The following is a 13,108-nucleotide window of genomic DNA, read 5'->3' as shown; positions in this document are numbered from 1 at the left end:
TGAATAGTTATAATGAAACATAATATAAATAATGAAGAAAACAAAGAATAAAGACAACGAAATATTGTTTGAAGGCAATAAATAGAAACAACAAAATAGAAAAATGTTAAACAAACAATGGAAACAATGAAATGGAAATAATGAAACAAGTAAAGAATAAAGACAAACAATGTTTGAAGGCAATGAATAAAAACAATGAAATTGAAACATTGTTAAATAGATAATGTAAAAAAATGAAATGCACAATAGAAATAGTGCAATAGAAAATAATAAAGGCTATATAAAAAATCAATCAGCTAACAAGTGTAACAACATTTGAAGGCAATGAATTAACATTTGAAGCCTAGACTCTGTCTTTGTATGAAATAGAAACTCTTACTTTGATATGTTGTTCAAATCTCTAACTTCTAATTTGTGGTGACCTTTCTTTTTTCGATCCGCTAAAGCCCAAAATGTCACCACAATTAGAAGATTCATAGGACTTGGTAACATATTAGGTACTTTTTATTGAATTTGAACTTTTTAACCTGGACTGACCGAGCTATATTACAACATGGTTTAGATTGGCTTGCCTCAGTGGGTTCTGGCTACCCATTTTTCCTTTTTCTTCTTTTTTAGGACTTTTGGCTTGGTAATAAGTCTTAGGTGAAAATTGTTTTACAACATAATAATAACATAAACTTATAATAAATATTAGTGTTATGAGCTTTGAAAAATAGATTAATTTTTTTAACATTAATATTTATAAATTATAATAATGTTATAAAGTAAAACATTATATTATTTATCCTATTTTGCATATTGTCCTTTTAAGCACAAGAAGAAAGTAATATATCAAATCAAATGAGAAGAAACATTAAATCATATGGATTTCATGTTTTCTTTTTTAATTGTGTATTTAATTGTATTTAAACTAAAAGACATCATACTTGTTTAATATTGAAAACTCTACACGACCAAATTTAATTTGTATCAGTTCACAATGAAGATGTTGATAATGAACATACAAATTATCATCATATACAAAATATAGAATGATGATAATATATTACGATGGTGATTATACTTTAACATATAGCATTTCTTCTGAACTTAAGTCTATACTACCATTATTAAAATTAACATAAAATTCTTTTTGATAGTTTCCAAAGGTTTGCATATTAATAAAGTGGAGTTACAAATTACATTGCAAAGGAAGTGAGAGTCTAATAAGATAAGAAAATTAATAAATAGGTTATATTAAAAATTATACAAGTGAACTTGATATCACGTCTTAACTCAAACATAAAGCATTAAATATATGAGTTTGGTTGACTTGGACATAACAAGTATATTAATAAGTTTATACACAAATATCAATTAATATATATTTAAAAAAATAGATTTAATCACTTAAAATTTAAATAAGTATTTTTTTAATATTATACGGGTTGGTCCGTCACAACCTGTAACTTGCTTAACAAGAGTTTAGGCTGCAATTTGATATACATAAATTGTACCTGGAATTTTTAGCTCAGTTCAATTTAACCCGAACATTATGTGAACTAGTCGAAACTCGTCCAAGTAGTATGTTTTGACACTTCTAGAGAAGATTATATGTAGACCTTCCTAATTTAGTCATGTCCAGAGAGCCAATATGTGAAAGAAGAAAAGAGATCGGTCCTAAAATATAAGAAAAAAAAGGAATTTGTGATTCTATAAAATATTTAATTTTGACAATAAAGATTTATGAGTGCAATATTTATGTATTGTCGGTATAAAGATTTAGATACAGTTAATATATTATTCATCATTCATTTGTGTTATTTATTTTTTTGAAAAGTCAATAACGATAAAATATGGATGATGTATTAACAATATATAAATCTTACACAATGTCACTACATTTATATTTTTCTCAAGATTTATACAAAGTCAGTACAACATCTATCATTCATTTACATTATTTTTTATGAGACAATGTGATAATTAAATATAAATGGTGGATGTATTGGAATGCTTGAAATATGTTAGTGTATTAGTCCTACATTATCTAGTATTGGAATAGAGTAAAGTGAACAATCTTATATATTAAACTCAAGTCACTTGTTATAATATGTCCAAATAGAAACACCTAATAGGAACTTGGACTTAAGGGTATGCTAGAACTTATAATCATTATTTTTTAATAATATATTGGTAGTACGTTTCTCGAGAACGGAAACACATTTGGCTCAACTTGGTTACGAAATTCTTTTGTGTTCTTCTATTTATTTTATGACAGTTATACATTGTTTTCTCTAAATCTAAACCCTTAGTATTATAGATGTTATTAAATAATGAAAACTCATGAAAGAAGGGGTGCAAACAATTCCATTCCTTGGATGATTATATGAAACGTGAAGGCACCTGCGCCCACAGCACTTATGAGGTGTAACAACATGAGGTTTATATAGCCATGCATGTTGAAGAATGTCAACACCTCAATAACACACTTTCATTACGTGTCCTTCATTCACACTCCACTCTTCCATATAAATACCCACAGTTTAGTTTCTCCGCTTCACCAACTTCACTCAACTATTACTGTTTCACAATGGCTAACCCTTTTCTACTCTCTTTATCCCTTTGCTTAGTGTTGTTATACACGAGTGCATGTTTAGGTGAAGGGCTAGATAGGTTCAATGAGTGTCAATTGGATAGACTCAATGCTTTGGAACCTGATAATAGGATTGAGTCAGAAGGTGGTGTTACTGAGACATGGAACTCAAATAAACCTGAGCTACGTTGTGCTGGTGTTGCATTTGAAAAACATACCATTGAGCCAAAGGGATTACACTTGCCATCCTACACTAATTATCCACAGATCATTATGATTGTTCAAGGTCAGATATATTCGAACACAACATCTTTATATAATATTTCCTTCTTTCTTATTTCCTTCTTTCTTATCTCTATATATTAATGATATAAGTCTGTACTGATATCCGATTATTGATTATTTCTATAAAATATAAAACTAAAACTTACTAATGATAAGTATATAGTATATGAAATGGTATACATTATCCTCTCTTTCTTAATTGTTAGATGTTTTTTTTCTCTGATCAAAGGATTTGAATTTCAATAGTCAAGAAAGAAATATAGAAATATATCAAATTTAGCTTTAATCCAAATCTAAGATATAACTTTTATAATTTCAAGTAAATTATCAAGGCTTGCACTTTTTTAAGGTAAGTATGAACCTTCATTCCTATACATTATTACACCATTTTTATGAAGCCAATTTAATCATCATATATAATTGCAAACTAACCATATAATGAAGCGTTTGATCCTCTTCAATTATCTCCCATATGAAAGGAGTCCAATATTTTTGTTTAAAAGGATACATTATTACATTTATTGATTATTTGTGACTACTCTCTCATATGCATGTGCATATACTCCAGGTGAGGGAGCCCTAGGAATTTCAGTTCCTGGATGTACTGAAACATTTGAAGAAGCACAACAATCACAGTCTAGACAAGAACGTAGGAGAGGACAAAGGTCACAATCACAGGAACAAGAGGATAGTCACCAGAAGATTCGTCACTTCAGAGAAGGTGATATCTTAGTAATTCCACCTGGAACCCCTTACTGGACTTATAACTACGGTGATGAACAACTTGTTGCTATCAATCTTCTTGACACTACCAGCTTGTCAAACCAGCTTGATCCAAACCCAAGAGTAAGTATACTTCACAACTAAATATTGTGATATCAGTGTTTTATTGTGATGAAGTTGTAAACATAACATGATCATGGATCTTTTATCCAAAATTATGTCAATAAAATATGTGACACCAGATTTCAACATCATTACTTTATATAAATTAACCTCTAACTTCTTATATACATGTAGTTTATATATTTTGATTAGTTGGTTACTTAGTTTATATTTACTTGGCTTTGCAGAGATTCTATCTAGCTGGTAACCCAGAAGAAGAGTATCCAGAGACCCAGCAACAAAGGCAGCAGCGACAGCAGCATCAAAGACCTAGTGGACGCAGGCATGGACAACACCAGAAAGAAGAGGAACAAGAAGGAAAAAACAACATACTGAGTGGATTTGACCCACAGTTTTTATCTCAAGCTCTCAACATAGACGAGGATACAGTACACAAACTTCAAAATCCGAATGAACGAATCAAACAAATCATAAGAGTGGAGGAAGGTTTGGGAGTTATCAGCCCCAAGTGGCAAGAACAAGAGGAGGAAGAGGAAGAAAAAGAAGAACCACGCCAGAGAAGACGACGTGAACGAAGGGAGGAAAGAGAAGAAGAAGAGAAAGAAGAAGAAGATGAACCTCGCGAGTCAAGAAGACACCGAGGAGGACATGAAGAAGAGGAGGTGGAGGAAGAGAGAGGAAGAGGAAGAGGAGGTAGTGAATGGAAGAGAACAACACGGCGAAGACATACACGAGGAGATGAAGGACAAGAGGAGGAAGAAACAACAACAACAACCGAAGAGCGTCGCCGCCGCCGTGGTGGAAGAGGAAGTAGACAAGAAGAAGAAGAGGAACAATCCCCACCGAGAAGTAGAAATGGCCTTGAAGAAACTATCTGCACTGCCATACTTCGTGAGAACATTGCTGATCCAACACGCGCCGACCTTTACAACCCTACAGCTGGTCGCATCAGCACAGCCAACAGCCTCACCCTCCCAATTCTCGGATGGTTCCAACTTAGTGCCGAATATGTTAACCTCTACCGGGTAACTTACTAAATTTATTTCCTTTCTAGAAAATGCAGCTGATACGATCACAGCTGATACTACACTTGGAATTGGAATTGGAGTGAAATTTAAAACACTACTTACCACTATATTTAATAACTTAAATCTTAAACGAATTCTTATTATTATGTATTAGCACACTATGCTATATGTATATGCTAACATGATATTATTATGTATTGTCTGCATGTACATGCAGAATGGGATATATGCTCCACACTGGAACATAAATGCAAACAGTGTGATCTATGTGATAAGAGGGAGAGGAAGGGTTCAAGTGGTAAACAGCCAAGGAAACTCAGTGTTCAATGATGACCTTAGAAGGGGACAACTATTAGTGGTGCCACAAAACTTTGTGGTAGCACACCAAGCAGGAGATGAAGGATTTGAGTTCATTGCATTCAAAACAAATGACCAAGCTACCACTAGCCCATTGAAGCAAGTGTTTAGGGGCATCCCTGCTGAGGTTCTTGCCAATGCTTTTAGGCTCAGCTTGAATCAAGTGAGTGAGCTCAAATATAATGGAAACCATAACCCTTTGGTTACTCCTCAATCTCAGTCTCAGGATCACAACCTTGTTAAGGTGGCATGATAACATAATAATGGTGTAAACTAAGGTGGCCTCATCTTATGATCCAATAAGTTTTTGATGTTTAGAACTTTGGTATAAGGTGTAATAATAAAGTATCCTTGTATACTTTGAGCCTCCTTATATGATGTTGTACAATCGGCTTAATAATATATACAAGACTTTTGAAGTTTTGTCAACATCTTTTGTTTTTCTTATGTTATGTGGGTAATTTTTATCTTGACTTAAAAGGTATATTTTCTATTTCGGGGTTATCTTTATTTGACTGTGGAAGATTAATTTGTTCGTATTATAATGTGTTAGATATGAGAATATATTCATGTGGTTTAAGAAATGAAGTATGGAGTTATCAAGTCAAACCCTAGCTACAAGAGATTGCATTGCCCATTTGGCTAATCATTGTGTAACCTTATTGTTTTTCCTATATAGTAAAAAAAGACAAACATTAAATCTAGAAGCTACACTAATATTAGTACAAAATATGCATTAAATCTAGAAGCTACACTAAATACCAACAAGGATTCTATCTAGAGAAGATCTTATTTTTGCTTTTGTTTGCAGTAAAAGTGTAATACAATTGTAATAAAATGATAAAAATATCATAGTATGTTATTTTTCCTATCACTTTTTTATCCCATTAAATAGGATCCTTACTTCATTAATATTAGTGCAAAATATGCTTTTAAAGTCGGGATTTAAGGGTTAGTTTTTAGTCGAAGTAGAAAATTAGGTGGTGACCTCTTTAAATTAATTTCAAAAAAGAGATAAAATCACAAGTTAAATGTTAAATGTTGCACCATTGTTAAATGTTAGTTGTTGTTCTTATGGTTTGCTCAATTTTTGATCTTTCTATATTTACTTTGTTCAAAACTGTAAGCTGTGGTAAATTTATTGTGAAATGTACCCATCCTATGCTTTATAACTATTAAAGATTATAAGCAAAGTAATAGCATTTTTAACCTAAAATTGAGCTTTTCCACCGGTTCATTACTTCATTCATTTTTCAACTCAATCAAACATAGGGATTTCAATTCCCAAAATAGTATAGAGAAGGAATAGAGTGGGGGAATTTAACTTCAGTATAAAAAAGTTATAACTTTCAATAAAGACCAAAAACGGAAAATAAAATGTCTTAGTTTAATCTTTAAAAATCGCGAATGATAGTCAAATTGTTCTTTAGTAATTATTTTACATTTTTACATAATAATCAGGTTATAAATAACTTTTTCCCTCTCCCCCAAAAAAAAGGTTACAAAATCTCATTAGGATTGGACTAAATTAAATTAGTATTTTGATAGTTTGAATAAAGGAAAATTTTCAAAGTCCTTTATCACCTTTGTAAAATAAAACAAATAGAAGAACAGGCTACGGTTACAATTTTTCTAATAATTCCTCAACTATGGGGTAAATATCATACTAAGAGTCAATGTCATGTAAATTACTTGTCTCGTTGGACTTATAAGATGAAAGAACTTCAGACCAAAAATCTTTATCAATGCAATATTATCCGCAAAACTACCACCACTTCTCCTATTATGAATTTATGATCATTGGTATCACTACAGTCACTTGAATAATGCCATCCTTTGCTAATATATACACACCGTTAATCTAAAAAATTATATATAAGCACTACATTAAGAATTAATAATAATTAAATATAAATGATAGATAATAAATAATAATACATAAATTCCATATACGGTTAGTATATACATTCTTTTTCTTTTAAGTACAATGATGACAACAATATGTATTAAAGGTGCGGGTGGGCAAAGGTTTGAGCAGAGAAAAGTAGGGAAAATGTGTAAATTAACTGTTTGGCATAATTAAAAATCAGAACCTTTAAAGATCAGAATTAAGTATTTGGAAGGATTCATACCACATACACAAACAACTGGAAAAATAAATTTCAAAAACTATAAGTCCATAGTAAAATAGCAGACTTCATTTTTCTTGTTACAAGTTTACAGTATTACTACCAAATCATATAAGAAAAAAACAAATCTATAACAATCTTGACTTGCCAACAAAAATGTACAAAGAACCATTTACTACATTCCAGTTGCATTGCAACATAACATTTTACCCATGCCTTTTGTACATGAGAAGTACAAAATCCACAACTACCTGAACTAGAAGAATTTATACAGAGAAAGTAGACAAATGCAGAGCACAAACTGCGCTCCGTACATAATGAAAGCAGATTTTTTCAAGCTCTAGCATTCCACAAAGTTTAACAGAAATTTGCACCCACATTTTTCAATCACAGTGTCAAATCAGGATCATCTTCATAATCAAAATCTTGTTCGCTTGAGGCTCTCATCCTCTTCGCATCTCTTGGTGCGCCTCTTCCTTTCTTTGGTTTACCCCTATTATAAATATGCAGTTTTTTTAGCTCATACAACATGTATTGCATGCATATTTGCAACAATTCGTAGAAACAGGCTTCTCTAAACTAAAATAATATTTAATTCAACAAGATTATAGCAGAGACACATTGGTTGAGTGCTTACTGTCCATTTGCATAAATTCCTCCGCCTTTTGAACGACCAGGACCAAAATCTGATCTCCCATCTGAGTTAAACAGAAATACAATGAACAGACAATAAAACTCAAGCTAGGTAAGTTGTTGCAATGCTCATTTATATGAACTCACCATCTCGTCCAGCTGCTATCTCTTCTGCCTATAATAAACAGATGAAGAAAATGCATGTTACAAGTCAGAAATATCCTATGAATGAAAAGATGATGTTGCAAACACTTATTAAATGAATTGGAAGAATGAAAAGTAAAGCAGAGAAGAGGTTTTAAGAGCATGATAGAATCATGTCCAGTAAAGGATCCTGAGTTGAAGAGCTAGGTTTAAGCAACTTGAAACTCAGATGTATACTATCCACCACAAAAAAGTTGTTACAGTTCCTTAATCAAATGCGGTAATACCTACCATCTGGCGAAGTTCAAATCAAATGACAGGACCTGCCTAATCTCAGAACTAATTTCTCCTATGCCAATACGAAGTAGACTTGCGAACCGTATATGACCAAGATATTTCAAGTACTACTTGTATCAAATACCAAATATAGATCAATCATATAACTGAGGTAACCTCTGACTGTTTTATGTTCCAAAATGATTAAAATGGTACATTCAGATCAAGCATTCTTTGTCAAACTTCCTAAATGAACTTTTCCATTACATGTGTGCCGTGTGCCTTTTAGAGAAGGTGGCAAAGAATAATGGATGTACTGTTATTCAATAGTGTTGGAAACTCTTGCCTCCAATCTGCTTCAATCAGTCTTACCAACCTACCTAGAAATTAGCAGGAATATATTCAGTGACTTTGGTGACTTTAGACCAAGTCGAAACACATTGGCCATTCTTGAACTCAATTGACCAAATCCCGGATTTAGGGACTTCACAATTTGATCTTGGTCAATTGTCTGTAAGATTGATCTAGGTCAATTAAGATTTATTAATTATGTTCTAAATTGATCTAAAGTCACCAAAGTTACCAACCTTCAAAGTCACTGAATCCAAATCGAAAATTAACATGCTAAACGGTCACAAAGGTCATTAAATCAATTTGACCACTCATAATAAGGATGTGAAACTTGAAAAAGAAACAAACAGTGTGAAGATATATTTAATTATTCCTAGTCACTCTTATTACTCAGTGCTCACAAGCAGATATTCTTTTTTATATTCTTGGATTGAAGCTTATCACTGAATATCAGAAACACACCGCTGGCGAGGTCACTGAAGATAATGAAAAGAGCCTATCTTCGGGCTGAAACTTTCTTGATCGCTTCAAGCTGCCATGAGAATTAAATTTAACAAGGTCATACAAACATGAACATGAAGCTTTAGAAAAACTATGATTAAATGTATATCTCATTTGAAATACATGAACACATGCAAGCATGCTTACACAAAGACAAACATCCATAATGAATAATAAATCAGCATGTCATCTACTTAAGATGAATAGATGCATAAGACCAGTAAATACTATTCATTTTAACATAGAACATAGATATACAAGACAACCGTTGAAAACTCCATCGCGCTTTGAGCAAAACTCTTTGAACTCCTCTTGTTTCGGAGTATTTCAAACAATTCTACTTCTGTAGTTCATCATCTGAAGTCTTAATAAGACCCAATTACTAATGCATTTGGGAAACACCCAGCGAGATACAATTTATGAGGCATTGTAGTAATCAATATTCATAGCAAATCTTATGAGTTAGATTTCCTACAGCCATTAATATCAAAATTACAAAAGACCTGAATAGATACCTAATAATATGAATTATGACCACATATAACAGACCATTCACTTAGCAGAGTGTCCGACCCCAAAAATGGGATAGTGGCTAGCTGGGTGGCTGGGATTTGGACATCCAGGGAAACTAAATAAGTATATAGACATATAAATGGTCAAAAATAGGAAAATTCACAATTAAAGATAACTAAAATCCAATATAGCGCATATAAAAATTATAGATCAAAATGGGTGGCATGGTTAAAACTGAGATGAGAATGGGTTCCAGAAGAAGAATGGGAAATGGCATTAAAAAAAGTTATGAAAGTTGAGAGCTGAGAATTGTTAGAGCAGTGTTTGGTTGAATGGCATGAAAGCTGATCACCCCTGAGCCGTTAGAATGAATTAGGGTTGGGGGAGAAAAGATGATTGGGTCCAAAAACAAAGGAGAAAGGGGTTTGAAAATGAGGGGGGACATGGATTTCACTATATGCCTGTTGCAGTGAGATCCTGCCGCAAAAAAGCCATAGCAGCTGGGATAACAGCATGAGACAGCCACGACAGTGAACTGGGATACCGGACAGTATTGCATCCTAGCAATGCCATTTGTCGGGATGCGGTCCCGAGAAAGCCATGGATCCCAATAGGATTAACTACTAAGATGCCATTACTCTTCCCATTTTCCTTAGAATCATCAGAAAATATGAGAGTGCTTGGATAAGTTATTCAAAGGAGGTAATGCATCTATTGAGGGGAACTAAAATGATTTTGTATAGACTACTTTGTTTGGATATTAAATGGAAGAATTTAATAAATGTTGGGAATTTTCATTGGGTATTTTTTGTAACCCTAAACAGAGAACTAGAAATGACACCTCTATTGAGGAAATTTAGGAAATCCCTCATCTAACTCCTCTCCCGAAACACCACAGAAGGAACATGATTGGAACGTCACTGCCACCAACCACCAGCATGTAGAGGAGACTTTATCTGGCTATGGCAGCTACTCTGTAGAGGACAATTCTCTATTGACGTTGATGTCTCTGTTGACCACATCGATGCAGCATAGGTAGAGATCAAAAGGTTCAGAGATCCACACAGATGCTTCCTTTTGACCAAGAGGAATGGTTACAGGTTCATAGATTCATGTTAATGTCTCCCTTAGACCAAGAGGGAAGATGGCACCACATAAAGGGGAAGCAGTTGTAAATATAATTAGGTCCCTTCGACCAAGAGGGATGATTGGATTGGACCACATAAAGGGGAAGCAATTGTAAATGTAATTAGGCATTCAAATCATAGTGTCATCAAAGGAGAGGGTGAGAGGGGTCAAGAGAGACAAAGTTGCTATATGGTGGGGCAATGGCAGCACTAGAATGCAATGAAGTTCTTCACATGCCATGATGGGTTAACGGTGAAGTATACTATGTTGTGTGCTAAAAATTTCCTAGTCTTGAATTACAGTATAAAGAATGACTGATTTCATGTTCATTTTTACATATTTAGACTTTGAATTACAAAATTGGACAGAATTGCATTGATGTAATTTAATTTCCAGTTTTAAATTCTCTTAAGTTTTGAATTGCACCATAAAAAAATTAAATAAAATAACTCTTACAAAAATAAAAGCAACAGAAGAACTGAACAATTAAGCCTGAGAAAAAACCCATACAATGCAGTGTTCTTTGATGAAGATAGGAACCCTTCAAATCCTTTTAATACATTGCCACATTGTCCAGGATCCTGTAAATAACTTGTCTCCATATCATAAACCTGTATTAAGGGGAAAACATTAGCCCCCTTTTGCTAGAAGTCATGTTGGACTGTGGAGTCCTTAATAGGAGCTTTACTTCATTATTTCATTTCATGTTGGTGAACATAAACACGTAATTTAAGCTTATGATGATATAATATAATATATTGAACCCAAAGTGCATCATTTTCTGCATGCCTAGTTCAACAAGAAACATAAGTGATAATATTGAGCTAGTGACGTGCCCAATTTTAGGCTAAATGATATTTTCCAAATTTATTATATGGAATTGCATAAATTAAGAGAAAACCCCTTTTTTAGGGTTTTCAACTTTTTTCATACACGGACAAATTCGAAGCAAATAAACGAACCCTGATGTGAAATTAAAAAAACAATTACCTGCTTTTCAATGCTGCGAAGTTCCTCGTGAAGTTTAGCTCTCCTACTAAGAAGAGAAGCTAACATTGCTGAAGGATTCATGGTACCTTTTTGCCCTAAAACATGATAAAGCGTAAAAAAATCAAACATACTGCATTATTGTTTCAAATAACAAAAATTGAGTTGAATCAAAGAACCATTTATTGAAGATTTGAAGGCCTAACCTTCCGATTCCATTTTCGCGTGAAAAAATGAAGGAAAATATAAACCCTAAATCCCCAATTTTCCTCTTCTAGGGCTGAAAGTGTGCGATTGTTTTCGAAGCGTTCTTGTGCATTCAGTTATTTTGCAACCAGTTTCATTAACCAATCATGTTACGCCAAGTCAGCACCAATATAATATGCTTAAGAACGAATAAACGACGTCGTAGGAGAAGAGATAAATGACGCGGCGATTCGATCAGAATGGGCATGAATGGGTGAAAAGTAGTGGGACCCATGGACGGTGGATAATTGTCTTTTATAGCAGCAAGTAGTCCTAATACTTTATCAAATTGATAATGTTTCATAAAAACTAGCAAATTAAGATGTATTCACACATAGCGGTATTTTTTTTAAATGATTAAGAATATAAATATTATATCAGCATTTACCTGATTAAGAAGATATATTTTACCTGCAAATTCAAGTGCTTAAGAAACTACATGTTATGTATGTATTTTAATATTTTAATAATTTAAAAGATATTTATTACTCATGTATTGACATTATTAAAAATGTATATATTATCCGTACATTTGTATGTTAGCGATACATTCTCTCCTTGTTGGTAATGAATAAGGAATATAGTAATGAAATGAAAAAAATATAACATTTAGATTAGTGATATTTTTAAAACAACTGTAAACAGTTCACACTATAATGGGAAGGGTGGTGTCCTTAGCGGTCATAAGGTTGTGGATGTCGGGTTTTTCTTTGTAATTATGGTAAAGTGTCCTCAATTTTAGTAGAATTTTTTGCTATAGAAAATGGGTTGTCTTTGGCTTCGAGTTTTGGTTTCAGGATGTGATTTTGGAAAGTGACTAGTTGGAAGTTGTTAAGTTGATTTCTAAGGAGATTCAAATTCAGATTATTTGCTTTCTATATGTGATAATAATGTTAGATTTTGATAGGCTCTTTTTTGGTTCGTCAAGTATCATTTGTTACGAGAAACGTTAATATAGTTGCAAATTTTATGGCTAAATTAGTTTCTCTCTCATTGGAAGAGCTGAAGGTTTAGGACTCAACCCCAACAAACTCTTAACTAATATCGTAGTTATATTTTTCCTTGTTAACTTAGTTTTTTTTTGTACATCAGAAATAAAAGAGAAC

The 13,108-nt window shown here is 32.9% G+C and overlaps 2 protein-coding genes across 5 annotated transcripts; one reads left to right on the top strand and one right to left on the bottom strand.

The window, feature by feature from the left end:
- Positions 2,534–5,523, top strand: LOC109361312 (legumin type B-like). 4 transcript variants are annotated; one of them, XM_019606756.1, is made up of 5 exons: positions 2,534–2,864; positions 3,432–3,496; positions 3,530–3,709; positions 3,937–4,734; positions 4,955–5,523. In XM_019606756.1, the coding sequence occupies exons 1-5, from the start codon at positions 2,576–2,578 to the stop codon at positions 5,345–5,347; spliced, it is 1,725 nt and encodes a 574-aa protein (XP_019462301.1). In that variant the 5' UTR covers positions 2,534–2,575; the 3' UTR covers positions 5,348–5,523. The 4 variants fall into 4 exon arrangements, with proteins under 4 accessions (XP_019462301.1, XP_019462300.1, XP_019462299.1 ...); XM_019606755.1 differs by having other exon boundaries at positions 3,432–3,709; positions 4,955–5,363; positions 5,395–5,523; XM_019606754.1 differs by having other exon boundaries at positions 3,432–3,709; positions 4,955–5,369; positions 5,401–5,523.
- Positions 7,269–12,098, bottom strand: LOC109359016 (chromatin modification-related protein MEAF6). The gene is made up of 7 exons (XM_019603511.1): positions 11,963–12,098; positions 11,760–11,854; positions 11,280–11,380; positions 9,090–9,159; positions 8,004–8,031; positions 7,861–7,921; positions 7,269–7,716 (listed from the first exon to the last, which is right to left on the bottom strand). Exons 1-7 carry the CDS (start codon positions 11,973–11,975, stop codon positions 7,611–7,613), a joined length of 474 nt encoding a protein of 157 aa, XP_019459056.1. The 5' UTR covers positions 11,976–12,098; the 3' UTR covers positions 7,269–7,610.

This window comes from Lupinus angustifolius, chromosome LG11 (genome assembly GCF_001865875.1).
Source record: "Lupinus angustifolius cultivar Tanjil chromosome LG11, LupAngTanjil_v1.0, whole genome shotgun sequence".
Classification (NCBI taxonomy): domain Eukaryota; kingdom Viridiplantae; phylum Streptophyta; class Magnoliopsida; order Fabales; family Fabaceae; genus Lupinus; species Lupinus angustifolius.
Note: the sequence above shows the minus strand (reverse complement) of the source record. Positions and strands in the feature narration are given on the sequence as shown.